This window comes from Sciurus vulgaris (genome assembly GCF_902686455.1).
Source record: "Sciurus vulgaris genome assembly, chromosome: 1".
Taxonomy (NCBI): Eukaryota; Metazoa; Chordata; class Mammalia; order Rodentia; family Sciuridae; genus Sciurus; species Sciurus vulgaris.
Window position 1 is genome coordinate 189,402,165 of NC_136461.1, and position 27,593 is coordinate 189,429,757.

General features: G+C 36.0%; 2 protein-coding genes and 1 pseudogene across 4 annotated transcripts in view; 2 read left to right on the top strand and 1 right to left on the bottom strand.

The window, feature by feature from the left end:
* Positions 1-7,183: 7,183 nt before the first annotated feature.
* On the top strand, positions 7,184-7,534 carry LOC306665317 (protein preY, mitochondrial-like; the record flags this gene model as incomplete). Its single annotated transcript, XM_079146725.1, has 1 exon — positions 7,184-7,534. One exon carries the CDS (start codon positions 7,184-7,186, stop codon positions 7,532-7,534), a length of 351 nt encoding a protein of 116 aa, XP_079002851.1.
* LOC306663446 (phosphatidylinositol N-acetylglucosaminyltransferase subunit Y-like) lies at positions 7,488-10,735 on the top strand (annotated as a pseudogene). Its single transcript has one exon. The product of its transcript is annotated as a phosphatidylinositol N-acetylglucosaminyltransferase subunit Y-like (transcript).
* The window catches only part of EIF3H (eukaryotic translation initiation factor 3 subunit H), a 97,326-nt gene continuing 80,032 nt past the window's right edge, over positions 10,300-27,593 (bottom strand). Inside the window, exons 3-8 of one of the 2 annotated variants that reach the window (XM_079142093.1) lie at positions 25,102-25,269; positions 23,478-23,577; positions 22,172-22,321; positions 14,358-14,478; positions 12,074-12,206; positions 10,300-10,801 (exon numbers count right to left, since the gene is read on the bottom strand). In XM_079142093.1, coding sequence (XP_078998219.1) covers positions 10,704-10,801; positions 12,074-12,206; positions 14,358-14,478; positions 22,172-22,321; positions 23,478-23,577; positions 25,102-25,269 — 770 coding nt within the window. In that variant the 3' untranslated portion in view covers positions 10,300-10,703. Of the gene's footprint in view, positions 10,858-12,073; positions 12,207-14,357; positions 14,479-22,171; positions 22,322-23,477; positions 23,578-25,101; positions 25,270-27,593 lie in introns of both variants that reach the window. The other variant, XM_079142094.1, reaches the window with a different exon arrangement.

Consider the following 27,593-nt stretch of genomic DNA (forward strand, 5'->3'; position numbering starts at 1 on the left):
TAGCATCCAAAATCTGAGACTGCCTTCTAGTCCAGGTCAATTAAGTGGCATGGTATATGATCATCTGATTTTTTTCCCCCTCTTTTTTAAAGAGAGGACAATGACTTTATGTGGCCTCATTTACTACACACTTTCTTGAGCAATAATATAAGTCCATAACTTGTCACAAGCATCCATTCCCCCCCACTCTTAAAATATTAACTTGATAGGGAGGTTAGAAATCCATCATAACCAATGACAGACATCCATGCACAAAAATAGCAAGTCTTGAGTTTAATATTTTATTACCATATTTTGAAACAACTGGCTGGGCAGCTGCTACTGTTATCTTCCAATTATGTCTCATTTTTCCAGAGTTTTAAATGCAAGCTGTGATAAATTAAATCTAAATTTCTATATGCTCTTTTACAAAAGTGACTGCATACATACTAAAAAAGTTGAGATGTAAAGGAAGAAAGGGATATTGGCAGAAGATAAAAACTATTCCTGATGGTCCATTAGCTTCTTTATATCTCCCTAAGACATGCAGATTTGCTTCCCCTAAGTGGTCCAGGTATTCTCCATTCTGAATAAGCTCTTAGCACTAAGATTTTGCAGTTTGCTAAAAATGCACTTCTTCCTGCAATTTTATAAAGGTGCTCAAGAAGAAAATCCTTCATTGATGTCAAACATCTCGTATACTCTCAGGCCTAACCCTTGATCAACAGTGCTCAAATATACAAGAAATCTCTTAAAAGAATTAATGGATGGTATTTTGGGGGTTATCAGATCAAACACAATTGCACATGATTCCAGCAAAATATCAAGGCAGAGAATACTGTGATTATTATTTGCCAACTTTTCACCAAAAAGTATGGGACTTGTGTTTAGGAATTACACTTTTGCTAGGAAAAAGTTTATATATTCTAATCTTCTGTTTTCATTTTTTATCTGACTCTTTAATCCTAATTTGGAAGAACTGAGGCTAAGGGTAGGAAGCAGATTGTCACAAACTTTCCCTCCCACTGATGGGATTCAACAGATTTCAAAACAGAACTAAGGTCAGTGAGGCTTTGCTCAGTGTACGGTTGGTTGTGAAGTGTCACTTGCTGTCCTTTTGACCTACTACCTACATGGCCAATGCATGGTGATGGCTGTTGTTAGCAAAGTCAGGTTCATGAAGCCTGTCTCAGGTTCCTGGCATACAAGCTCTCTGCACCTGTGGAGATCTTTCCAGGTTTTGACCTTTCTCTACCTCCTTGTCCCCTTTCACCTCACCCTCATCTGTCTTCATGGCCTGACTTACTTAAGTATTCCTCTTAACCTCTAGGTAGAGGTTTATAATGATTTATGGCATTAAGTCTTCCCAGTATCACCTAGCAACTTAAAAAACAAAACAAAAAAAACTTCCAGGCCTTCTGACTTGATTTTTAAAAATCACCCCAAGCAATATAGACAGCTGCCAGAACCACTGTCTTAGAGCAAGCTTGAGCAAGCAGCAGAATGACCCAGTTGGTGAAAACAGGGTGTGATCAGGCTTCATCTAACTCACCACGTTCCGCAGTGGTGAATCTGCATTTCTAAGTTTGCAGGTGATGTCCATTCAGGCCACACCATACACTGCTCTTGATTAAGGCCCTTGAAAGTCAGAACCACCTACCTTTCATCCCCAGTGCCGAGTAGTGAGTGGCACAAGTTTGCTGAGTGAACACCAGAAAGTGTTCTAAGGGCAATATGAATTAAGAGGAAAACCCATGGTGATCACCATCTTGAAAGCATAAGTTTGTAATTCTACTTAGGTCCCACAGTGATGCTCCACTTGCAACACTAAATCCCACTTGCCAAATAAGTGGCGAAAGATTCAGAAGTGCTGAACTGATAGGTGAGCAACAATCAATTCTTTTTTTTTTTTTTTTTTAATGAAGAGTGCTGCTCCTATTGTTTGGCTGGCTGGTTAGCCAGTTGATTTTTCTCCTCGAAGTAATGAGAGGTACATGTCTAGCACATAAGAGCACCGGGAAAAGATAATCTTTTCTCTAAATGTGCTTTAAACCGGAAACAATGATTTATAGCTAATGCTAAATATGTTCAGAATTCATGGAGGATTTGCATTGCCAGCCTCTAATCACTTCTCAGCAGAGCCCCCCAAATTGCTTCAGTCCATGGATACAAGATGCGAGATTGTCATCTGAGATTTGCCACATCAGGGCTTCATCAAAATGCAAAATCAACACCTTCCCTTTCTCCCTTTCTATCCCAGATTTCTGAATTTCTGTACATTTGTGAATTCACAGAAGCATGAACAGAATGACAGGAACATCACAAATGCAAATGTCTTTGTTCCTAACAGATTACTCCAGTTTTCCTTCTTTTCTAAGTTTGGGAGTGGGAGGGAATGGAGTCCAGGTTACCATTGCTAACTCAATGTTAAGTTTAGAAGCCAGAGGCAAAGGTGACTTAACAGTTTTCCAAAGTTTTGTTCTGTTTTGGTTTCGGTCAAAAGTAGCTCTTAAACACATACACACAAACCCCAAGTATTTTTTCCGAATGCTGATTTGTGCTTTAATAAAACTGACATCTGCATCTCTAAGGAAATACTTCACTGACAGAAAAATGTAGCTTAATTTTGTTTGCTTGAAATGTTTTCATCTCAGGCCAAATTTAGAATACCCTGCCACCTGTTTACACCACCAATCTCCAGCAAAGCAGCAAAAGCTCACCTCTTCCTTCCATCCACTTCCCAGCTGGATCAGTCAAGGCGATAGGGAAATACAAGAGGTTTTTAATTAGCTCCTAACTCCTGTACTTTCTTGAGTGTGCAATCTTTGTGCTTCAGATGCTGAAAACACACACACACACACACACACACACACACACACACACACATATCTTGATCCCAAGGTGCATCAGTGCATTTTGCAAATGGAAAAGGCCGGTCATATAAGCAGCAACATTCAAATTCTTTGAGATGCTAAATGATCTAGGTAGGCTGTTTTGTAAACCACACCTAGAGCTCTTGCTACCTGTTTCCACATTTATGTGGGGATGTGAGTGGTGGGAGAGATAGGACCACCTACCTTTGCTGTAAAATTCTATTAACATATTTGCAAAATACTTTTACAACTCTACTGCCTCTTAATGCTTCATCTCAAATCTGTTGAGGTCTAATAGCAGCAAGTAAATTTGGAATGTATGTAAGTTTTGTTTGCTGTCAGTTGAAAAAAACAGAAACCAATTCAAAACTGCTGAAAAAAAAAAAAAAAAAAAGGCAGTGTTATTCAGGCTCAGCATTTTAATGAGATCCAAGGGCAAGAATCTGACCAGGTCTCAAAAAGGAACTATAAACAGAAAACCAACTGTTAGGAACTCAGGAAGCACACTTAACTCTTGCTCTGGCTGCTTCTTCCCGTTCTCTGCTACTCAAGCCTGAATTATACAATCAACATGAGGACAGCCTCTATGAAGGAAATGAGCCTAGATGGCCATTCGAACCCCTTAATTCCATTTTTATCAGAAAAGGGTCACTGATTGGGCAAGGTGTCCCCTCTGGCTCCATTATAAACATGGACATTGGGAGCTCACTACTGGGATCAAATGAGGATAGATGGTGTGATGACTTATGGGGCGAAGAGTTCCCAGAAATTGGTGGGGCAGGGGAGAGTAGCTCACCATAGAAGCAAAGAAATCATGTGAGTGGAAAGACATCTTGAAACAGGAACTGTTTCTCACGGTGAGGAAGGTGTTGTGCCATGTTCTGGTAAGAATATGATGGCACGGGAGCACAAGACTTGGCTCCAGCCCCAGTGCTGCTGCCTAGGGTGTTAACAGCCCTTCATATCATCCGTGGTTCCAACGTCCTGAGCAGGAACTGTCTCACTCCCTCAGTACCGTCAGATCCTGATGCATTTGTACTTCTTCCTCATTCCAAATGAGAAAATATGAGCAAGTACTTTGTGAACTGTAAAATAATATATTAATGAGGGAGATTGCTCTTAAAAGCTGTTTCAAATACAACATAATTTGTCTATTCACTTTCTTCTCCAAGTACCTGGGTTGTCCTTCTCCAATGGAGCTCCCCTTCAGCATGTATGGAATATCAGAGATGATAGGCCAAAACAAAACCTCCCATCCATTAAGAACAGAAGAGATATTTTATGTAGGCAGCACACGCATTTTGTATTTCTTCGGCCCATTGCCTCCTGAGAGTGCATTTCTGTTATAGTACAGTGGGCTAGGAGTGGAAACCATCAGCTGCAATTCCTCTCTGTATCTCATTAGAGGTCTAGTTTCCCCTTAATGCACATGAGGACCTTTCATTAGCAATAATGGGAGCTGCACGCATCAAAGAGAAAAATAGACCCTCACCATTGTGATCTAAGAGATGAAGTTATTGGGACACTTGCCTGCCTCACTGGAGAATCATGACATTCAGAGATGCATGCTTAGATCAGGGAACAAATTAAAATCTTTGTGATTATTTTAAAAAAGGAAATGCAGTTTTAAAACCTCAAAATAAAGGGCAAGAATCAAAACCAAAGAATTCATCAGCAGATTGAAGTTAGGCATTAAGTAAGTGAATGCCAAATGACAAGATAAACAAAGGTGGGAAAATATGACCCAGAGGATTTGACAAAATAAGAACCATTTCCAATACACACAAAGTAAGACATTGGCAAGAGACTGCAGTACAAGAAGAGAAGACAAGGATCATTTACCATCAGAGATGGTAAACACTGCTGAAAGTTAAACAAATCCTTGCTTCCATATCCACAAAGGAATATGGAAGATGCCAGAAATGGCTGTGCCCTGGAGAGGGTCAATGAAAAAAATATTACCAAAGAAAATAAAAGTAACACATGAGTTTATGTTTTTAGGTTGACAAATACCAAGAGCAATATTTTCCTACTGCAATCAACTTCAAATAAGGACATTTGCAGAGTGACCACTCTGTATTATTAAAGGTCAGATGAGGAAGTGGTAGTCTCTTCACATTTGTTGAAATGCAAAAACAGTAACTTTAGACTTAAAGGAGAAAATCATCTTTAATAGGACAATATCAGAGAATTAGAACTTTTTTCTCTTTAATGAAAGGTGGGGAAAGCACATGGAAGAAGCCAAACATGTATATGAAACCTATTTAAAAGGACTTTCAGCAAGCCCTAGAGTAAGCATGAATTCATCACATTCTCTACTATACCCTTAATTCATGATAGTTCCAAGGAATACTTGTAAGACTCTGAAACTGTATTCAATCTTGGACAGCGTGCTGGCCATTAATTCAATGAAAGGACTGGAAACAGGATTACTAACTCATAAGAAAGTGCAATTGATCTCACCATCTAATCCCAGGGATTCAAATTGTAATTCTAACAAACTAACCCACTTGACAACTGAAGTGAGGATTCAATAACATTTGAGAACAGGAGAATATAGGTACTCAGAAAAAAAAAAAAAAAATGTCCGGGGTAGACGTATGAATGACCCAAACTCCCCAAGTTGGGAGTGCTGGCTCTTGAAAACCATTTCTGCATCCATGGACTATATTCCTAAAATGACCATTGAGGTTTCTGCAGTCATTCTGGGTTCTGCCAGTAATTGTGGAGCCAAATGGGCTTAAAATACATCACAGGGAGTGTCAATTTATGTAAAAAGGCTCAAGGCAATGGGAACTAGGCCACAGCAATATGCTCCAGCAAACTTAATATCCTAGCAGCTCTGGTTTCCAATCCCCACACTACTCTGCCTTGAGTAATTTGGAGATCAACCCCTGTTCCAATGCATCCAAAAGAGATATGGAGTCTAATTTGGGAATTGCTGTTCACTATACAGGTGCTAACTTCCACATTGTAGCACTCCTAAGCTATAGGATGCAATAACCATGCATCCTTCTTCACCTTTGTCAACAGCAATAGACCCAGATCTCCATTCTTCCCTTCATCCCATTTCTACTAACCAAAGTCACCACTCTATATCCTAAGTAAGAAAAGGGACTCTGTTAAGATGGACTGAAGCACTCTCCAAGGTATCATGACTAGTATCAATAAGCTAAAGGACAGAATCTGCATCCTGTTCATCTTTGTAACATTGTAAGTGCTTGACACAGTAGCTACTTGGTTAATGCTTGTTGAACAAAAAAATAGAAAAAGTACTGAACTGTCATTAAAAAAAAAAAAAAAAAAAAGCCCAGTGAGAGGACAAAAACAAAGAATAGTGTATTACATAATTTAAGAAATGTTTACTATAAAAATGAACTTTGCAATTAAAATTCTTTCATAACATTCTGGTATCCATACACCAGAAACAATGCCAGCATGGTTTGAAAGAGCTGACAAAAGTTGTCTAAAGGATGTTACAAAACCATAGTATTACAATATAGCTGCATTTTAGAAGACACTAAAATTGAAGTATGTAGATGCTATGAGGACTCACACCAAACTCCACTAATATTAGAGAGCCACTTCTCAATTTCCAAGCTTCCAGAAATAGAAGGAAACTTTTGAGTTTACATTCATATTCAAAGAATAAGGGGATACAGCAATTCCACTTCTGGGTACTTACCCAAAATATCTGAAATCAGCATGTTGAAGAGGGATCTGCCTACCCGTGTTCACTCAGCATTATGTGCAATAGCCGAATTATGGAATCAATCTAGGTGTCCATGAATGGATGAATGGACAGAGGAAAATATGGTAAATATACACGATGGAATAATTAACAGAAAATTCCTTAAATTTGCAAATATACACAATGGAATACTTAATAGGAAATTCCTTTAAAAAGGAAGAGTCTATCAATGAGTGGAATCAGTGCACTTGCTTTGTAAGATAAACCAACACTGAAAGACAAATACTACATGCTCTTACTTTGTAATCCAAAACAACTGAACTCATAGAAGCAGACTGGTGGTTCCTAGAAGCTGAAGAGTAGAGAATAGAAGACCATAATCCACAGGCAAAAAAAAAATCAGTCAGGAATTTTTTTCATTTTTTTTTTTTTTTTTTTTTTAGATATTACATTGTGGTGAACCTAGCTAATAGCTAATATATTTCAGTCACTGGGAGGTTGGATCTCAAATGTTTTCATATCAAATATTTGAGGTGATGCATTATTGATTTGGGTTGGTCATTTCACCTTGTATTAAAGAAATCACAGGTGTGCTACCCCTAGCGGAAGGCTCAGGCCCAGCGTTTGCCCGCTGGGGATCATGCTGAACGGAGCACGCTGCAGGCTCGCCTCAACGCTGTGGAGGACACGCGCGCCGCAGTCAGCGATCGCTCCTAGGTGCCTCCGCACGACGGGGTCGCTGTCCTTGGCAGATCAGAACGAGAGGGCGAAAGAGCCGTCCCGCACTTTCGACCAGGCGCTGCTGGAGTTCCTAGTGTGTCTGCTCTCCAAGAAGCCGCTCAGATATGAAGCCTCAACAAATGAATTGATTAATGAAGAGTTGGGAATAGCCTATCCAATCATTGATGGAATTCCTAATATGATACCACAAGCAGCTAGGACGACACATCAAAATAAGAAACAAAAGAAACGGAGCAGCACTAGCTCATAATTTAAAAAAATCAACAATTATTTTCTTACTATTATATACCTTTTAAAAACAAGGTGGCGTGTAGTAAGAGGGGAAGAAGAATGTTTCTGTCTCTGCCTACGTTGACTGTTCTGATCCCACTGATCTCTTTAGCGGGATTGTTCTACTCTGCCTCTGTGGAAGAAAACTTCCCACAGGGGCTGCACCAGTACTGCTAGCCTTTGCTTTTGTAGTCTGCTCTTGCCGATAATCATATCAGTCTATGTGTTCTTTCACCTTTGGACTTGGATGGGTATTAAACTATTTAGACATAATTAATGCAGCCGCAGCTAAGATGGTAAATATATTGATGTTAGGTCTCAGGTATCTGTATCTCTGAAAGCTCATTGAGATGCAAATACTGGAGACCCTTTTAGTTTGCAAGTTGCTTTGCCTTGCTTCTCTTGGGTTTAGGACTGTTGGAGGTTTAAGCTGCGAAAGTGTCTTTGTGCTTTTGTTCTGCCCTTGTTTTCTGAAGATTCTGACTTAGAACTGCTGAATCAGAAGAAACATTTCAACAGTATGTCTTGGAGATTAACACTCCCATTTATCTGAGGACCTTTTGTTAGCTTATTAATATTTGGAATTTTATTTGTTTTAACTTCAGGATCAGTGGTAAAGCCACATCCACATTAGGGATGACTCAGTTAATCCCAAAGACGCTTTGGAAGAATAGTTGTAGAGAAATGTATTTGAACTAGTGTTATAAAACTATATGGTAAAATGGAAATTTCATGTATTTAAAACAATTCTGAATTCATAAAATTACCTTAATCTCTTTGGTATCAAATGTTTACATTAATAAAATAAGAAATTGACATTTTCCCATAAAAAAAAAAATCACATCACCTTGTACCCTTATATTCATTTACATTCTGGGTCTATATAAATTTAAAAATGAATTTTAAAAATAAGGTATTTCAAGTAGGCTAAAGCAGGTGTATTCTCTTAGACATTTTCATTTAAGATTAAGAAAAATAATGCTGTTTTCTAGCACTTTATAAAGCATTATCAGTGATTACAGGGTTAACTCAAATGTGTTTTAATTCTTAGTTCTTAATCAATTTCCCGTTTAGTCATTCTTGCCTTTTTCTCTTAGATAAGTGAATGATTTATTAAATCTGGTACTCCGTTCCTGAGACTTTCTCATTTCAACTTGAAAACTGCAAATATTTATAGAAGATGAACCACATGTATTTCTTCTTAAAAGATATCAGAATACAACACTCAAATCAAATGGTGAACAGAATTTTGTAACAATACACACTATGTGGTAATTTAATTTTCATTGATGTTTTCCTTAACAGTTTTTCCCACAACAGTAATTCCTACTCAAAAATGAATGAAATCATCCATCGCTAACTCACACATTACTGAGTTATAGGAATCTAGACAATCACAAGGTATCATAAAAAGAATCAATTTTAAGAAAACATTAATAGAATTGTTAAAATTACTCTTACACCATAAGAAAAACACTAATTAAGGTTACATTTGAAATGATTTTCTTTCTATTTTAATCTCTGAGGGCTTTAACTGTCTAATTCTGAATCCAGGAAATCAGAATGAAGAAAAATTAGCCAATCAGAGTATACAATTTTGATTTTGTTCATGAACATATTCCCTCCGCCTAACAGTCACACTGAAATATATGTTGACTCAAATAAGGAACCATCATAGGTGGGAGTGCAAATCAGGAAAGCCTATCTTTTTCTGTTTTTGCTTTGTTTTCTGCACTGCTGGGGACTGAGATCAGAACCTCCCTCATGCTGTGCAAAGGCTTTACCACTGAGCTACCCTCAGTCTCAGCAGAATCATTCTTGAAGGCAATCTGGCAACTAAGTAAAAAGCCTTAAAATTCGCATACTTGGATGAGTAAATCTGCTTCTAGGAATTCATATTAGGCAAATAATTACATAAGTGAGCAATCACTTAGAGTCTAGAATGTTTAAGACCCAAGCTTTTAAAAAAAGTAAATCCAACTAATAACCCCACAACCTGGACAGACTGCCTAGAGTGAGCCTCTTGTCATGAAGACGTAATGAGAACCTGCTCTGCATCAACTACCGTCCTACTTGCTGTCCCCCATTCTTCAATGAACTTAACACTCAGAACCACACTATAAGGCAATATTTTCATCTCATATGGATAAGCAACATGGAGGTTAAATAACTTGATTCAATCCAGCTTACTGATCCTATAGCCTTAGTGTTATCTTTAAAACAATGTTGAAAATAAGGATTTCTTAACTCTCCTTATCCTTTATCCATTCTTTTTTTGATAATCTGCCTTGAGGACTGCCATCTAATAGTCTTATAGATGACTATCCCCACCAGTTGTTACTTCCCTGATTTTGTTGTTACAAAAATGTGAGATCTCTAAAGATCTTTCAAACATAAAATTTTTATCTTTTTCAGTGTACTACTGTTCTACCAATTTCTCCTTCCCCACTCACAACACTTTCTGTTAGCAGGACTGTATTTCATGGTATGAAAAGACATGAAATCCTAAAAATAATAACATATACAAAATGAATCCCATTTTCTTATACAATATTGTCCTTTGTTGTAATGATTTTTTTTTTTTTTTTTAATTCCTATGCATGGTCTGAGTATGGAAATGGTTTCCCATCACCTGAAGAAATGAAAAGATAGATCAATGGGAGAAGTAGGTCGGGTGATTCCATCCTGGGGACAAAGAGTATCAGGGCAAATGCACAAAGCCTGGGATTCAAGAAAGCATCCGGAAACGATGAAGTATAAAATTTTACTACAGGTGCCAGGTTCTCTCCAGGTGGGAGATGGAATAGGCAGCTCTGGACCATAGGCCAAAATGTAGCACCTGAGAAGAGCAAAATAGTACAGTGTGCAGATCTGAGCCTGACAGAGTCTTGTTTTATCTATGGAACTAGACAAGTATAAACAAAGTAAAAATAGGACATATAAAATACACATGAAACCAAATGAACAAGCAATCAAAATTCTGTCCTTTTTTTTTTTTTTTTTTTAATTATTGGCTAGAAAGACATTATAGCCAAAGATTGCAAGGAATCCCCTGTGCTTCTTAATACGCAAATATAAATTCTTCCAAAGAGTTCCCCTGGTGTAATCTCAAGTGTCCACGATACTCCTTTTCTGGAAACTTCATTTTCTTAGTTGTTGTATTCTTGAAGAGCCTGGGCCATGAAGAGTTTGCCTAAGTTTTGGGCGGTGAACTCCTTGATGTTCTGGCAGTAAGTATTAATCTGGCCTGAGAATTTGAGAGAGAGTCATAATGTTCTCCAAGTTGTAAAATGATCTAGAATGCTAGTCAAACAAGAAAATCAGCATAATACAGAAATCACCAGAATCAATTCTATTTCTCCATAAGGTTTAATAAAGAGCATAATTTCTTTTGAAAAGACATTATCTTCTACTCTTGACAACATACAGAATGAAGAAAAAACAACTTTTTAAAAAGATTATCAGCTGTAAGGATTTACTAGCTATCAATCAAAAGGTACTGATTATACAGACTGACAGACAGTACACTATGACAATAGAGAAAATATTATTGCCTCTGCTTAACAGGCAGAAAGGAGATATATGCTCACAGCATGGCAGAGCAGCCACACCCATCCGACTCAGATGTGAATAGGTATAACTGTTTATAATCTGCACTCTGGAACCGTTTAAAGGTTCTTCCCCTGAGCCAAAAGCAGAAAGTCCTCCCTGAAGAATGGCTCTATTACTGCCTTTTATATTTTAAAACTAATCATATAATCTGATGCAAAAGCTATTCACTTCTTGAAAGCATAAACACTCCAGTTCTATCTGAATTGAGTCCTAAAGGAAGGAATCTGTATCTCAGTTTCCCAAATTTGTATGTGAACTAGAAAGTTTTAAGGAATTTGAATTTTTCACCCACTCAAATATTATCAATAGAATTGAAAAACTAAGAACAGCATTTCTTTGAGTAAGATTTTTCACTCAAAGTTTCTCACAGACGAGATGATTTACTTGCATAGCATTTAACCAAATTTCAACAAAAATAAAATTATATAACCATTGAAGAGTGTGAATGTTACATATTAAAACCAGCCCTTGGCTGGGCATGGTGGCACATGCCTGTTAACACCAGCAGCTAGAGAAGCTGAAGCAGGAGACTATTTTCTTCACATCAGAAACTTCCAGTCAAATTAAAACAAAAAGGTACTTGAGCTACATGATCCTCTGCCTTATGAAGACCATAACCATTTTTTCTTGGTTTTCATCAAAGTTGGAAAAGCTTTCCAACTTACAAAGCTTATAATGCCATCTTGAAAATGTTTAGTTATACACCAAAGAACTGGAAGGACCTGAGAAATAAAATACTTACCAATTCTTAAATTTCAGAAACTATACCTACTAGACTCAAATTCATCTTCAACTATTTAAAATACACTAGCTTTCAAGGCCTATGTTTCTGTCTGTAGAATTTCTCATTGTCTTCTGTTTCCTCAAGAACAGAGAAAACTAAATATCATGCTCTACCTAACTATACCTGCAATGAGCAGCGAATCCATCCTGGCAGGGGCCTGAAGTGGCTTGAAGAGTTTGGACAGGTCTTCCTCAGGGAGGGGGGGTTCTCCTCGACTCTGACGTTGCATGTTCTCCTGCTGACGACGCTGCTGATACTAAAATTTAAAGGAAATGATTTGATTATTTTTCTCTGTCTGAGGAAAAAAAAAAAAAAAGAACTTACACAACCAATAAAAACTCATTGCTCTGAATTCCAATCTAAGTTTTATAAATTACAATATTTAAGAAGCAAACTAAGGTAACAGAAGGAAAAAAAAAAAATTCTTTTAAATAAACTCCAGTGTCACTGTGAGTTTCAACAGTCTATGATTTAGAAAACAAAATTTGATCTGGAGGTAACAGAACTAAAAAAAGTCTCATGAATAGTGATTTAAAAGAATATAGTATTTTGGACAAAGGGGATAAATGATTCATCCTAACTTTAAGTAATATGCTAAGGCACTTCTTTCAATTTTATCCCTACTGACCTAAAATAATAATAACACCAATGATGTTATTACTGTTATGATTATTGATTTTACTATTCTTAACAGATGGTCTTGAATACCTTACTCTGTAGCTAAGAATGAATACTAACTTCAAATACTTTTAAACCCTGGATTCTACAATTCTCTGAAGAGAAGGTGAGAATACATATAAAGACATAGATCAATTATAAACTTATATGTCAAACAATTAAGAGCTAGTACTTGTGAATGGCTCACAACGGCAGCGAAATAGTCTCCCACACAGTCTTTTAAAAGGTCAGATAATAAGAAACCAAGGTGAGCTTGTAAAAATTTAAAGTTCTTGGATTCCTATGAAAACCAAGGGCAATGACAGTTTCTCCTGAAGAGGAGGAGTAACTTGCTTTACAGATTTCTTTCTTATTATAGGGTATGAAAGTAAAGGTGAAGTACATCTAAAAAGGGTTATGAAAGATACTAATAAGTATGAATAAAGGTCAAATGCAAAAAACTTAATACATTAGAACTTTAAAAAGGGTTCCAAAGATTGGTTTCCAAAATGAATTATCTCATGGGTGACAGATCATCAATTTGATACAATCAATATGATACCCTAAGTGACTCCTTCATCTACCCACCCTCCCCCACCCCAACAGAGCAGCAAGAGAATACAATCAAGCCGGGGATTCCTTCCCCATAGTTTAGAAATCTGCAACCACGTTCAGTTAAAGAAAGATACTTTACAGATTTACATATATTTTCTCAATTCAAGTGTAGTAAATATATATATATATGTACACATACATATTTTTAATTTCACTATATATGAACATGGTAGGAAAAAAAATTTTTAAATATGTAAGTCTCAGAAGCACTTAGTTGTGCTTAGAATCTTTAAATTGACAACACTTTATTTAAAGTACATTTTAATGAACACAGTAGTCAAATATAAATACCACTTCCACAAATATTCTAGAATTAACTTATCTATGAACCAAATGCTAAGAACATTTTAGAGCAATTCAGTCCCAAAACAATATTTCAGGAACTATGAAAATCATGTGGCCTTAAGGCAATGCTAATAAAGAAAAGGTTAAATGACCAGAACAATATGTATGTGCATATGAGAATATTCAGGTAATTCTAAGACTTTTGTTGGTATTATACACTATTTCACAGCAGTTGATCTATTATTTCCTATCAAAACTGCTTACTCTTAATCACAACTGCTCAGTTTTTTAAAGGAACTGAAGATTGCTAACTATTCTGCAATAAGCCACCACTAAACTAATTATAGTTAGTAAAGAAATGAACTGTGATACTCTAGAATCTCTCAGCCTCTGGTTTTCTCAATAAATATATCTCATATTTGCATAACCTCGACATTATACTGAGCTTAATATACTGGCTCTCTTTAAATCAGATATTTTTAATTATAACATGTAAAAAATATATTAGGAATACACTAAGAACAATCTTTTAAAATATGATACAGTTATTAACTAACAGTCAATGTTTTACCAGAGATAATTTAGATCATTTTGAAGATGACTTTCTTTCTGACACTGAAGTTAAACCCAAGGGTGCTTTACCACTGAGCTACATCCCCAACCCTTTTTATTTTTAATTTTGAGACGGAGTCTCCCTAAGTTGCTGAGGCTGGCCTTAAACTTGTAATCCTCCTGCCTCAGTCTCCTGAAGCCCTGGTATTACAGGTGTGCACCACCACATCCAACCTTTAAAATGATTATTAAAACATCACACCTAGAAGGCAATGTAGGATTTTTCTATCATACCAACCTGATGTTTCTGCTGCTGCTGTTTACTAGTATTCCTCATATATGTGTTATATTTGACTATGTCTTGGCTCATTTCATCCACTCTGTCCATCAGCAACTGTAGATTCTTCCCCAAATGATTGCTGAAATGTAAAATAAATACACTGACATGTCATACTTGAAGCTATGGCTTTGCCATTGCTCTAAACAGTTATGAGATGTTAAAACATGATTGGCCATTTGCTAGAAGAATAAGAAGCACACATGTGCATAAAGGCAAGAGTAGAGGTAAGAATCTGAGTCAGCTTATTATTAAACTTACCATATCACCCACAACTGTAACCTCAGGGCTGTTGGAAATAGCTCAGTTTCTTATAGCTGAGAGCAAAAGTAAGTTAAATAGGAACTGTTAAGTATACCTAGTGAGACATCTATAATGTGTACTTTCAGAAAACCAAGTACCAAGGGTACTGCTGAACCCTTTTCCTTAACACCCGCACCCCCACCCCATGTGTCCCAAAGTTTTAAATCAGTAGTCAAGGAGAGTCATGCAAACTGGTTAAGATTTCTGGCATACCATTTCTTTATTCTAAATAAGTCACATCATCTGGGTCCTCATCTCTGTTCTTTCCCAGAACCTGTAGTAGTATACAGTCTTTCATACTTTTTCTCTCTAGAAATATTGATTGCAGCTCAGTTACTACAATCTTTTTATAAAGTGATGCTAATAACTGATACAATGACACCCTGTTCACTCCTATCACAAAAGCATGGACACCTACTATGAATGTCTAAAAAAGGCTAGCTGAAAAACTAGTGACCCATTCACTACTTTCAAATAGGTACTTACTAAACTATTATGTGCCAGTCTCAGTATTAAGAAACAAGGAGACAATAATGAATGATGCATACATGGCTTTATCTTCACTGATATTACAATTGATTAGAGATGGAGCAGGGCAGAAGGGGAAAAGAGACAGCATGTGCAGAATCTCTTTGAAAAGAGGAAGGACTGAAAGCAAAAAAATTAGGAGTTACCCATGCATCAAGTATTCTACAAAAAAAGTACCAGGGCTGAAGTTCAGAGGTGGGCAACGAGTAGGCAAATCTGATTTAAAAAGGAGGCGAGGGAGAAGGGAAGAGGAAGGAGGAGAAGGAGGAGGAGCAGGAGCACAGTAATTTGATCAGGGTGGCCAGACACACACACACACACACACACACACATACACGGGAAGCCCATCAGCACCACATAACTTCACAACCACGTGTTTTGTGTGAATGAGATCACTGAAATGCATTGTGAATGGTACTCTTGAGTTGTGCATGTCTGGGCTTAAATTTTAAAATAATCACTCTGTTGCTATGCATACAGACTGAGAATAAAAGACAAGAGCTAAGAGTCTATTGTGGAGTGTTGGCAATGATGTGGAGAAATTGAAACATTCATATGTTATGACGGGGATACAAAAAGATAAACCTGCCATGGAAAACAGCTTCATAGTTCCTCAAAAAGCTAGTTACCATTACTGATAGGTAACAACAAATGTGAAGGGTGAAAGCATGAGGTTAAGGCAATAAATCCATAAACTGGGCCTACTGTGCTGACCCCTATGTGCCTTCATTTAAAAAGCAATTTACCTGTGGTCTTGCTTAGTCAATAGGATACGCTACCTTCTTTGGCAAACAACCTGTTACCTGTAGAAGAAATGCAGGCCCAAAGACTCTTTCCTGCCCATAAGGACACAGTTCCCCTGAAGGGGGCCTCTGTGACCTCTTACCAACACCAAATTCCAGGACTCAAAGACAAGATAGTTAAAAGTCAAGCCTCCTAACCACAAAATCTGAAAAAACAAGTTCCAATGAGTCCCCTTCAGCAGAGGTCAAAGTAACTGCAGTTGTCTTAGATCTTTAGCTTGTCAACAGCAAAATCTCCCTTCCATGGGGTAAGACAATGGGTAATGGGACCGTGAAAGTCTGATCTAATCTTGCTGTTAGTCAAAAGTCTAGAAGTGGATATAGGTAGGACTCTCTGGAAACTTCTCTAGGATCCCCAATAAAACTGGAGGGCAGGAGGGGCACACCATTCTTTTCCCGTCTGAGAGGATCCACTTTCTCCCTTGAAATGTCCCCCTTTTCCTATACCCTCTCCTATTCCTTCTACTAAACTCATGCCTACTACGCTAAGTATCTAACTTGAAATCTTCCCAGCTGAACACAAAGAACTAAGAATACTTATGGTCACTCTAGTTCTGAGAATGATCTTGTTCTACAACTTTATGACCCAGCAATTCACTCAAGGGAACTGAAATACACACACAAAATTTGTACATGTATGTTAATAGCTACATTATCTTTAACAGGTAGAAAGTAGAAACAACCCAAACATCCATCAAATGATAAATGAATACACAAACTGTGGTATGTCCATACAATAAAATATTACTGAGCCATAAAAATAGTGAAGTACCAAAGCATACCACAACTTTGAATGAACCTGGAAAATGTTATGTTGAAGGGAAAGAAGCCTAACACAAAAGGCCATTTGTAGGATTCTATTTTATGAAATGTCCAGAATAGGTAAATCCACTGAAATAGAGTTGCTGTCAGGGGATAGGACAATGGAAAGTGACTGCTTAAGAGGTATGTGGTTTCTGCTCAGGGTCATGAAGATATTCTACAATTAATAATGGTTGCACAACATTGCAAATATACTAAAAAACACTGACATGCACACTATACATGGTAAAGTTTATCTTTATTTCAAAACACTGCACCCCACCTTGTGATATTTCAGAGTAATAGTGGCTTACATAGGGACGGTGAGAGTGAGAATGGATGAAGGTGAGCAGAATTGAGAAATATTCTGGAAACAGAATAGTAATTTTTATTTGACAATGGGGTATGAGAGAAGAATCAAGGATGGTGGCCAGTTTCGTGACTTGAGCAATCAACTAGTTAGTTATTACATTTATAGAAAAGGGAAAGACAGAGGAAAATACGGATTAGAAATACTGAAACTGAAAGAAAGTAAATCCAATTACAATTATGGACTCTAACTATAGCCTGAAAAAACAATTAGAAAGTTTGGGTTCTTTCTTAAAGAGCAGAAAAGAGTACAGAACTGGTGTGTCTGTGTGTTTGTATGTGTAAATTTACCTTTTAATCCCCGTCTGGCAGTACCCAAACAACTTTGGCCCATTAACTTGGCCTAATGACTTCATCTGTCTAGGAATCGAGTACTTCTTTAGTATTAAATTTTATTTCATACTTATCTTATTCCATTGTAACTTTTTCAATCATGATTTACTTTAAAATGTTTCTTCTTCTCTGGAAACCAATTAAGTATTTGCTTCTGTTTTCTAATTTCTTAACAGTCTGATTTTAATCCACTCAGATTCAAGTGATTTGGTATATGGTGCAAAATGAGGAATTAAAAATGATTTTTTTCCAGTAGCTAACCAAATATCCAGATCCACTGATTAGACAGTCACACTGCTTTCCCAATAACTTCAGGATTAGACAATACTGCATCTCACATTCATTCTTCTGGCACATACTGAATTCACACTTACTCTCCCAGACACTCTGCTAGATACTAAGAATTAGACTACATAAGATATTGTTGCACTCAAAACACTTCCTAATGAGAAGAAAGTAAATAGATAAAGTGTAATGGTGGTTAAGTACTCTAGCAGACATTCAATGGATGCAAAAAGGACAGTTTGGTAGGATTAAGTGAAACTCCCCCACTCCAATTATCTGACAACTAAATTTTGAATTGTTGTAAAGAAGCTGAAGGCAATAGAGAGGACTGTGAGAAGGGACATTGCAGATACTGGATATAAGCAGACCACTCAAGAGACTCTAGCATGAAAGGTGTAATGCATTTAATGAACTATACATAATTCAGTACACCAGGAGAAGTGCCTGACTAGGAAAAAGAGATCTATCAAATTTTAGAGGCACAAAAAGAGCTATAGCATACACCCTTAGAAGCTTGGATTATAAGTTTGGATTCTACTCTGAGCACTATGGGAATCAGCCAAAGATTTTAAGCAAAGCAGCAATGTAAGCATCCAATTTGCATTTAGCATGAGTCTTAAAACAGGAAAAGGTCAAAAGCAGGAAGTTAGGGGACTGTAAAAGCAATCATGAAGAGAAATAGGTCTTGGCCTGGGTAGCAAAAATCATAGAAATAAGATGAAATCACCCCAAGAATGCACATGGAGGAATTAACCCTGACAAACACTGATATTTAAGGATGAGCAAAAAGAATTCACTGTGTGAAATTAAGAAGTGCTATAGTTTCATAGACTAAAAATAAAGAATTTCAGGAAGGAGTTCTTGATTCTATTAAATGCTGATGAATCTCATCCAGTGATGTGGTGACAAGAAGTCTTCTGTGAAAATTCTAACATGCAATGGATAGAACACTTCAAAGTGGGAAATGAGAAAAGACAGTGACAGAAAATTCTATCAAATTATAAAACAAAGGAGAAAAATGTAGCAAAAGGTGATAGAAGCCAGCTAATGACAGCATGAAGACAAAAGTGTTCTTAAAAAAAAAAAATTGGGGAAACTTGTATGTTTAAATGTCCTTATTTTCAGGAGATGCATACTTATTAAGTATTTAGAGGTTGAAAGTCACATTTAAATTTTGGTTCACCAAAAAAAAAAAAAAAAAAAAAAAAAAAGTATGTTTATGTATAAACAGTGAGTAGAGCAAATACGACATTATGTACAACTGATGAATCAATGTGAAAGGTTCATGGACAGATATTCACTGCATTATCCTGTCAATTTTAAGTGTTGAACATTTAAAAAAATTAATGGGGAAAAAACAAGCCAATAAGGATAACAGAAAAAACTAGGATAAAGAACTAAAAAAATCTATGAGGAAGAAGATAGAGCGAATGAATGAGGTCCAGAGAAATCAGGACAGCATGGGACTGATCTCAGGAAGCTGATCCTTTCATTTTCACCAGAGAACTGAGGCCCAACGAGCCATATTAAGTACAGAGATGCCATTAGCTACATGGCTGGTTATTAAATAAGTCATTTATGCCATTAAGTGAAAAAGGAAATAAGGTAGAGGGAAAGCTCACTACCAATTCTGTGGCTGGAAAAAGACAGGAGAGCAGTGACACTGGAGAAAAACAGAGGAGAGGAAGAGCTACAGGCAAAGAAAAATCTATTATTTGTTGAGTCCTTAAATCTTGGAAGACCAATTTTAGCATCCAGAAAAGTATTGCTAAAATAGGGACCCCTCTTTCTACCAAACATGACTTTACATGCTGTAAGTATATGTTATTATAATGAAAGAACACTGCCACAAGCACAAATATGTGGGTTTTAAAGATTTCCTAATAGTGATATTACAATAATGCTCTTCAGAAACATAATCAATCAGAAACAGTCAACATTCCTCACAATAGAGGCCTTGAAGGGCACCAGAAACTAACAATACACAACTATTTCATAAACAGTCACAGAAAATCAAATTCATTACCAAGGGCAATTTTGTGAAAATCTTTCATTTTCAGAATCAGTTCAACTAGCAAACTCAAACAGGGAGTTACTGTTGGTGTTTCAATAATATAGTCTTTCCTTTTATTGCCAAGGAAACAAAGAACTGAAAACAGATAACTTAAACAGATGTGAACCAAGACATGGACTGCTAAGTCAGTTCTGGCTACAGTATCAATCTATGCTTATTATCTTTAATGTAGGATGCTCACCCTTAGTTTAATTTTTCTTATGGGAAAATAAAAATAATTGCTTTTCATGTGTGAAAAGTTAAAGGCTTGTGTTACACATTAAAAAAAAAAAAAACTAATTAAGGCTGATATGGAACCACTACTAGAACTTCCATATAATAAAATTTAAACATAAAGTTAGGATTTTTAAAAATGAAAGCAAATCATTCATAGCACAGAACAAATTTGTCAGGTAAATCAAAGAAACGGTACTCATATATGGGTCATGGAAAAGATCCTCAAAGTGTTTAAGGAGTTGCATAAGAATAATCTCTGAAGGTCTTTTTTTTTTTTTTTTCCTTAAATTTTTAGGACAACTGGACTGATTGCCATCATCATGCTACTAACGTTAGAAATTAAAAACTAATATGTACATTAGGTGTATTTCAGGCTTTTCATATAAAAATACATAAAACTAAAATAAAACAATTTTCTACGTCTTAGTTGCTATGGCAAACTGAGAACAGTTTCTTGGCTATTACAGCTGCTGCTTTAGAGAAATGAATATTATAGACCAGCTTCCTGGTAATATGAAAGCTCAATAAGGGCTATACTTGTTTTGTATGCTCAATAAAGGAGGCCTGGGAAAAGGTGAAGAGATGAGTTATATAAGCAACAGCTTTCATGTAGTAAATTTAAAATTATTATATATTTTTATACTTACTACATCAAATTGTAACCCTGAATGCTGAAAAAGGTTCTTAGCTCAATGCTTTAAATATAGGTATGCCAAGAGTGTTTGTAAAAGCAATAAAGAAATATGACCTTCTGAAACAGACAAACTTAAGGATTATTATGAATATATGTTTGCAGTCAAACAGAACACTCTTGGTTCCAAATTAGTCTTACAACCTGGCTGTATCATTTAGCACTCCATTTACCATTCAGTTTCCAACTCTGCCCTGTCAAAACTTTCTAGTGGTTTTTGTGATTAACTGATGCAATGGAAGGTGGCATTTCAAGCATACACATATTCATACCAGAGCACAGAGAAGACACTATGGTGTCTGGTCCTTAGGGGTTCATTATCTCCCTTGCATTGTATGTGGGAAGAAGAAACTGTGTTTTGTTTGTTTTGGTTTTTTAAATAAGCATCTGTTCAGGGTAACTGGAAATCTGATAAACTTCTGTTCCAAACCAGTTGCTGAAGAAAACACACCTCACCTTTCAACCAACAAATATGTACTGATTGATTACTCATTCTGCCCATTTCATATTATGCTACTGCTAGCCACTGCCTCCTTATCCAACAACAACAAATCACTAACATAAAGCTTAAACAGCATTTCAGAGAAGCTATACATTTCTGTTAAAAGTGAGAATCTGTGGGCTGGGGTATGGTGGGGTTGCTCAGTGGAAGAAGGCTTTCCTAGCATGTCCTGGGTTCAATCCTCAGTACTGCAAAAATTAAAAATGATAAGAGAAAGAGTTCAGGGCGGGTGGGACAACACAGTAATTCCATAAAAGAAACAATCTGTCTGGAACACCTCAGTCAGCATTTTAGCAATTTAATAAATATTACCTTACCAACTAGTTTGCAAAAGTAGTCACACTGAAGGAAATCACATCACCAGTCTGACAGCAAAAGCCAGTGTCAAGTTCAGAAATTCTAATTTTCATTGAATACTCAAATAACTAGAAGTTTACTAATAATAGAGCATGTATCTGAACCTGGGCAAGTGCAACCAGTAAAAGAAAGAAGCATTTCCATTCTTCTCCAGAGCATTATTAAATATCTAGATATAACAGCATAAGCCTCTCAGGACAGTGTACAATAAATAAAGCCGAGCCGAATAAAAAAGCCCTCCCCCATGGGTATTTACCATATCAAAGTGCAAAATGAAACAGCAACAGGATCAATTAGTATTCAAACAATGTGTTTGTTTCACTTTATCAGTTTGGCAGTTTTCCTGGGATCTTAAAAGGGCTAGACAAATACTACATGCTGTTACATAGATCTTAGCAATCTCAAAATGTTCTTAAATAATTTTTTTTTTTGTTTCTTCACAGGGAAAGTATGTAAAAGAATCTTGCAAAAAAGCAATAAAAAGGGTACTTTTCATTAGGCAGAGCCACTTACCTACTCGCAAGGCTGAGCAATTCATGTTTATCTGCTACAGCTGACTTCTTCTCAAGCTCCCACATTAGGACATTGATCAGATGTGAATTTTTAATTACAATCGGCACTTCTTCAAACATGTGCTCAAAGGTGATATTTGCCTTTTTCAATCTGTGAAGCGTGTTAAAAATACTTTAGACTGATGGTCAGAAGTAAATGTTAAATTAACTATTTCATACATTTTACCTAAATATAAGCCATCTCCAAGATTCTTTTCATTGGCACTCTTTGAAAAAGATCTGAGTTTTTTCAACTGTAAGAAAATAAATTGGCAAGAAAACTATTTGTTCTTTGAAATCAAGTATCCTTAAACATTTCACTGAGAGTAAAATGTAACATATATAATTATAATGAACTAACAAAATATGTAAATGCCACAGTAAGTTATGCATCTAAAATATTTAAAATATATATCCAGAAGAGAAATATTCTATTTCTTATAAAGGTTATTGTTTAAGTGTGCTGAACTAAAAAGATTAACGACTAGTTGAAAAGCCAAGACTCCACAAACAACAGTGTAGAAGACAGCTTCTCAGAGTTAGCTGTATCTCCATATCCAGAAATTGTTCATGAGTTGGCTTTTCTTTTTATAAAAATTGTATACCTTAAATTTTTAGGATTCATACGGGAAACTATAGATGAATTTTCCCTATATGAAGTCAAAGTCATTAACTTTGATTTCATTTTAAAAAAATCAAAAATTCTGTAATTAACAAATAGAAGAATTTTAAATATTTAAAAATTTAAAACATAAATATCCAATAGCATTAAGTAGGATCACAGAATAAGCTCCATTAGTTAGCTGATTCATTGTATATTTGTCACTCATAAAATTTCCAATGAGGCACATTCTTTACTGAATCCTTAAAAATGTTCATATTCCTCCCCCCTGCAAAAGAGGAGCTCAGGAAACAAGACATGCAGGTTGCACGCGGTCTGACACAGAACTTACAATCTGACAGCCACTGATCACTTTTTCCATCTCCCTTTATTCTATCATTTATTTCTTCAAATACAATAGCTAATTAATTCCCACTCTAAGTGAATTCACCCATGGTGAGAACAACAGATGAGACACTCCATAAAGAATAATCTAAACATGGGAAGGGAGAAATCAAGTGGCACTCGGCATGCAGAAAACTATAGTCCACATGGCAAAAGCATTACTGCAGCACAACCAAGCTTTCAATAGATGTGGCAAACTGACATTTTAAAAGAAAAACACCCAGTCCTTTACCATATGCCTCTTGGGCCCCCAAACACTTACGCTTCAGGGGAAAAATCCTTCTCTTTACAAACTTCCATAAGTTTAGGAGTCAGTCTGTATGCCTTTAGTGAGAGAGACCCTTGGGCAGTTTTTATAGGATCTCAAAAGAAAAAAAGAAAGTAATTACTAAGAATTCTATTGACACTGGTTCTAGGCACATTCTGCTACTTATCACATCATCTTCGGATAATGAAGACCAAAATAAATAATGACAACACAACTTGAAGCACATTCAAACCATTTATAGCAAACAGTAGGCAAAGATGCAGTGATTGTTCTGTTCTACTTGCAATCGGTAGAGTTAACTTCCCCAAAAAAAAAAAAAAAAAAAAAAAAAAAGAAGATTCCACACATTGTTAAGATATTTTGAAATCCATCCCTCATCTAGAACCAGTAATTGTCTTGAAAATGAAACCGATCATATTCTACACATCTTGAATAACTAGAGAAAATACTAATGGATATTAAACAAAATCACTGTATGCACTTTTATAGTTCTTCAGTCAACTAAAATGAATAACCCTGCAAACAAAATTTATACAACCTAATAATCACTGTTCACATTTCTTAATTAAAAGATTGTAAAAAACAAAACCACTACGTCAAAGTGCTATCACAAAAGTGTCTTTTTAGTTTAGAAAAAGAAAATTTTGTCAAAACTAACTGCTTAAACACTCCATGAGTAAGGGAGCTTAGCACTTGCAGCATGATAATGGCTCTGGCATGCCAATATTCGCCTAAAACCTGTGTTAACATTCATGTTGTCTGAAACTTAACACAGTGAAACTTTTAGCAATAGGTGATAAAATGAAAACCAAAATAGATTGAAACAAGTGGAAAATTCATCAAGGTCTGATGATGCAATGTTTCCAGCCAATATAAGTACACTTTAACAACTTGTTCTTTACTGTAATCCAATTGTTAACATACTGAAACAATTTTGGGGCAGCTCATAAGATTGATCGTATTCATTAGTATTTTTTCTGACAGATACTCAGGACGTTACATTTACTTCTCAGCTGGAAACTATATGCAAGTCTGCCAGATATGGCAAACTGTGAGTGTTTGGGGAGGGGGAAGGCTATAAAGCTGTTAAATTGCCTACAGTTCTGATACAGCACAGAACATCTGGTCTGGAGAGCTTGAGGAAACACCATTAAATAGGCCGAAAAGAAAAAAATCTTTGTGCTAAGAAACAGTCCAGGTTTTGTACGCTGCTGTCAGAGGTATAAAAAAAAAAAAAAAAAAAAAAAAAACTTGGCACGCTGTGTTATGATTGGTCAGTCACGTACAGAGCCAGACACTCCAGCAATCGGGGTTTGTTAGACATCTGGTCTAGTTCCACCAGCCCCTTCAATGAGGGAGGGGAGATGGAGGAATAAAAATGAAGCAGCTACTCCAGCATTCCAAAATGTACACATCAGGGCTCTGATAGCAAGAAAAATAAACAGAAAGAAGGAAACCCTGTCTAGACTTAGCTGCTGCTGAGGCTGCTGCAGAAACAGGGTTGGTATTTACTTGAGAAAGCCTGCCAGGCTGCTCTTAGAAGTATAAAGACAGAAAGCGAAAATAGTAGTAATAATATTCAGGGAAGAAAAGAATAATAAAGGAACCTCCTACTAACCATAAATGAGAACAACAGATTCTTCAATGGCATGTTGGTAACTGAACTGAGAATCCAGAAGTGCCCGGGTGACAAACGAGCCATAGTACGTGGACTGGTACCAGCCCACGTGGAGATGATCAATATTTACATGGCGAAGGCTCCGCATCATTTCCATCTGATACTGGACTAGATGATGGAGAGGAGAAAAACAAAAGAAAAACTTCAGTGACACCACCAATATTAAAAATAAGCTTTACTGAAACAAATTTCTATGTGACTATTTATTAGTCATAAAGAACAGGTTTCCAGGTGAGAAGTCATTCAGTTCATATGTAAAGAGAATAAAATTAAGCTTTCAAATCATTGGGTTTTCCTTTTATCATTAATGTAAACCATTCTGAAGAAAAAAATATTAAGATTACAGTATTAATGTTCTAAACAAAGAATTATTAAATGTGGTTTACACACTCTTTTTTCAAACACTAAAATAGTAAAATATTTAAGGAAAATTTGTATAATTACTAGACTGGCTGCTTCTAAGAAGTCTCATCTGAATCAACAGGTGAGAATAGTTATCAACAGTTAATCTCTTCTTTAACAGTTTTTAGAACTGTGAAGTTAAAACCAACAAGAAAACTAAGGAGAAATAATCAACTACCACATTACTTACAATATAAACAGCACATAGACTATAGCTGATTTAAAAGGTAAGAATTCATTTTTGCCTTCATCTGGTGCCCCCTGCTGCATACACTAAATTTAAAAAAGAATTATTGTTTTCTTTTCTTCCTTTCGTCCAAGTCTTCTTTGTGTTAAGTGACACTTTTTTCATTAGGATAGAGTTAAATTTTAATTATCATATATAAAACAAAAAGATTTAATGACTTTTACTTTCATCAAATTAATGACTACAATGTATATTATTAACTTACAGTATAAGCTGACAGTGTAATAAATGACATTTAAAAAGCATTATAGCCCAATAATGTATAATAAAGGAAAAAGTTTTATAGTCAACGTAATGGTCACATTCCATGAAGTAACCATATTTGCTTAACTCTGAACCTGAGTAGTTCACTTTTAAAACTCTTAATCAAGTTTTGATAAAAACAAGGTTTTATGCCTGTCATTCCTTTAGTTAGAGTGCTATGACTTTACAAAACAAACAAGATTCAGGTGACAAAGCATAAAAGTACCTTCCTCAGATGCATAGTCTTATTTTTCAAAACTCACTAGTGGGCTGAGAAATTCTAAATCTGCTTATTCCATGGTTATATCTCTCTCGTTCATAAAAAATGGCAGCTAACTCATCAACTATTCAAAAAAAAAATTTTTTTTTTTTTAAATAGGACCAAGTTCTAAGCCCATGGCAAAACTGCAACAGAACTGGAAGGTGTACTAGTGTCAAGACGTATATTAGGCAACTGTTTGGAAACCAGCAAATCTGTTTCGAAAGTGAGTCCATTCGTTCATAAGAAGGGGAAAAGTATTAAGATAACGGTGGTTTGGCCACCATTACTCAAGTTGTTCATATTTAGAGGTTATGGGGGAAGAGTTGAAGTTTATACACAAGACATACGTACATACCAGTGTTTCTGCACATTTGTACATAACATCTGAAAACAAAGCCTTATAGCCTGTTATATTCTAAACCATGATTAAAAAACACCGCAGTCCTGCAAATCTATTTTACAGACAGTATGACAGCCTGAAGCAGTATAAAACTGATATGATGATTTATATTAATTCTTTCATCTTACTATTTTATTTCTCTGGCACATAAGAGAACCTCCCCTTCCTTCAGCTAGTTTAATAGATGCATATTAACCACACAAATTGGGAGTGAGATAGAATCATTGCTATGGTTTCCTTCTGTTTTAAAATGCCTTGATTCTCTTAAATCAAAGTAAAATTACAGATTTGGCTAGCAAATTTTAGTCAAATTTAACTTACAAATGAAAAGTCCCAACATTATAAGTAAAACAGGAATGAAACTAAATGCAATTTATCTTAAAGGGAAAGAGAACAAAAAATAGAGATTACCCAACAAATGATAATATAGAAACAATTTTATAAGACAACATTTAAAACATCAGTACTTGCAAAGTGTGTTGGCATGCAATGTGACTAGTAATACAGAGGGTAGAGTCTAGCAACTTGCAATGGAAGAAAAAAAGACCTGAAATCTAAAGACAAAGGTTCTTGTGCCAGTTTGGACACCTCCACCCACCCGTGGGTATCCTGTTGTACAGTGAATGATTCTCTGATGTTTAGTTTTCCCATTGCCAAAGAGAACTGAGAACTCATTCCAGTAAAACGCTGGGATTCCACAATATTTCAGCATTTGGATATGCTAACTATAAACAAGGAGTTGTCTATTAGCTAAAACAGGGTCTCTAGCATGCATTATGATTTAAATCAAGATACATTTCTCTGAAAAAAAAAATTCGATAACTGTGTTGTCTTTCAAATAATCTAAATAAAACAGATTTTATAAGCACATTTCCAGA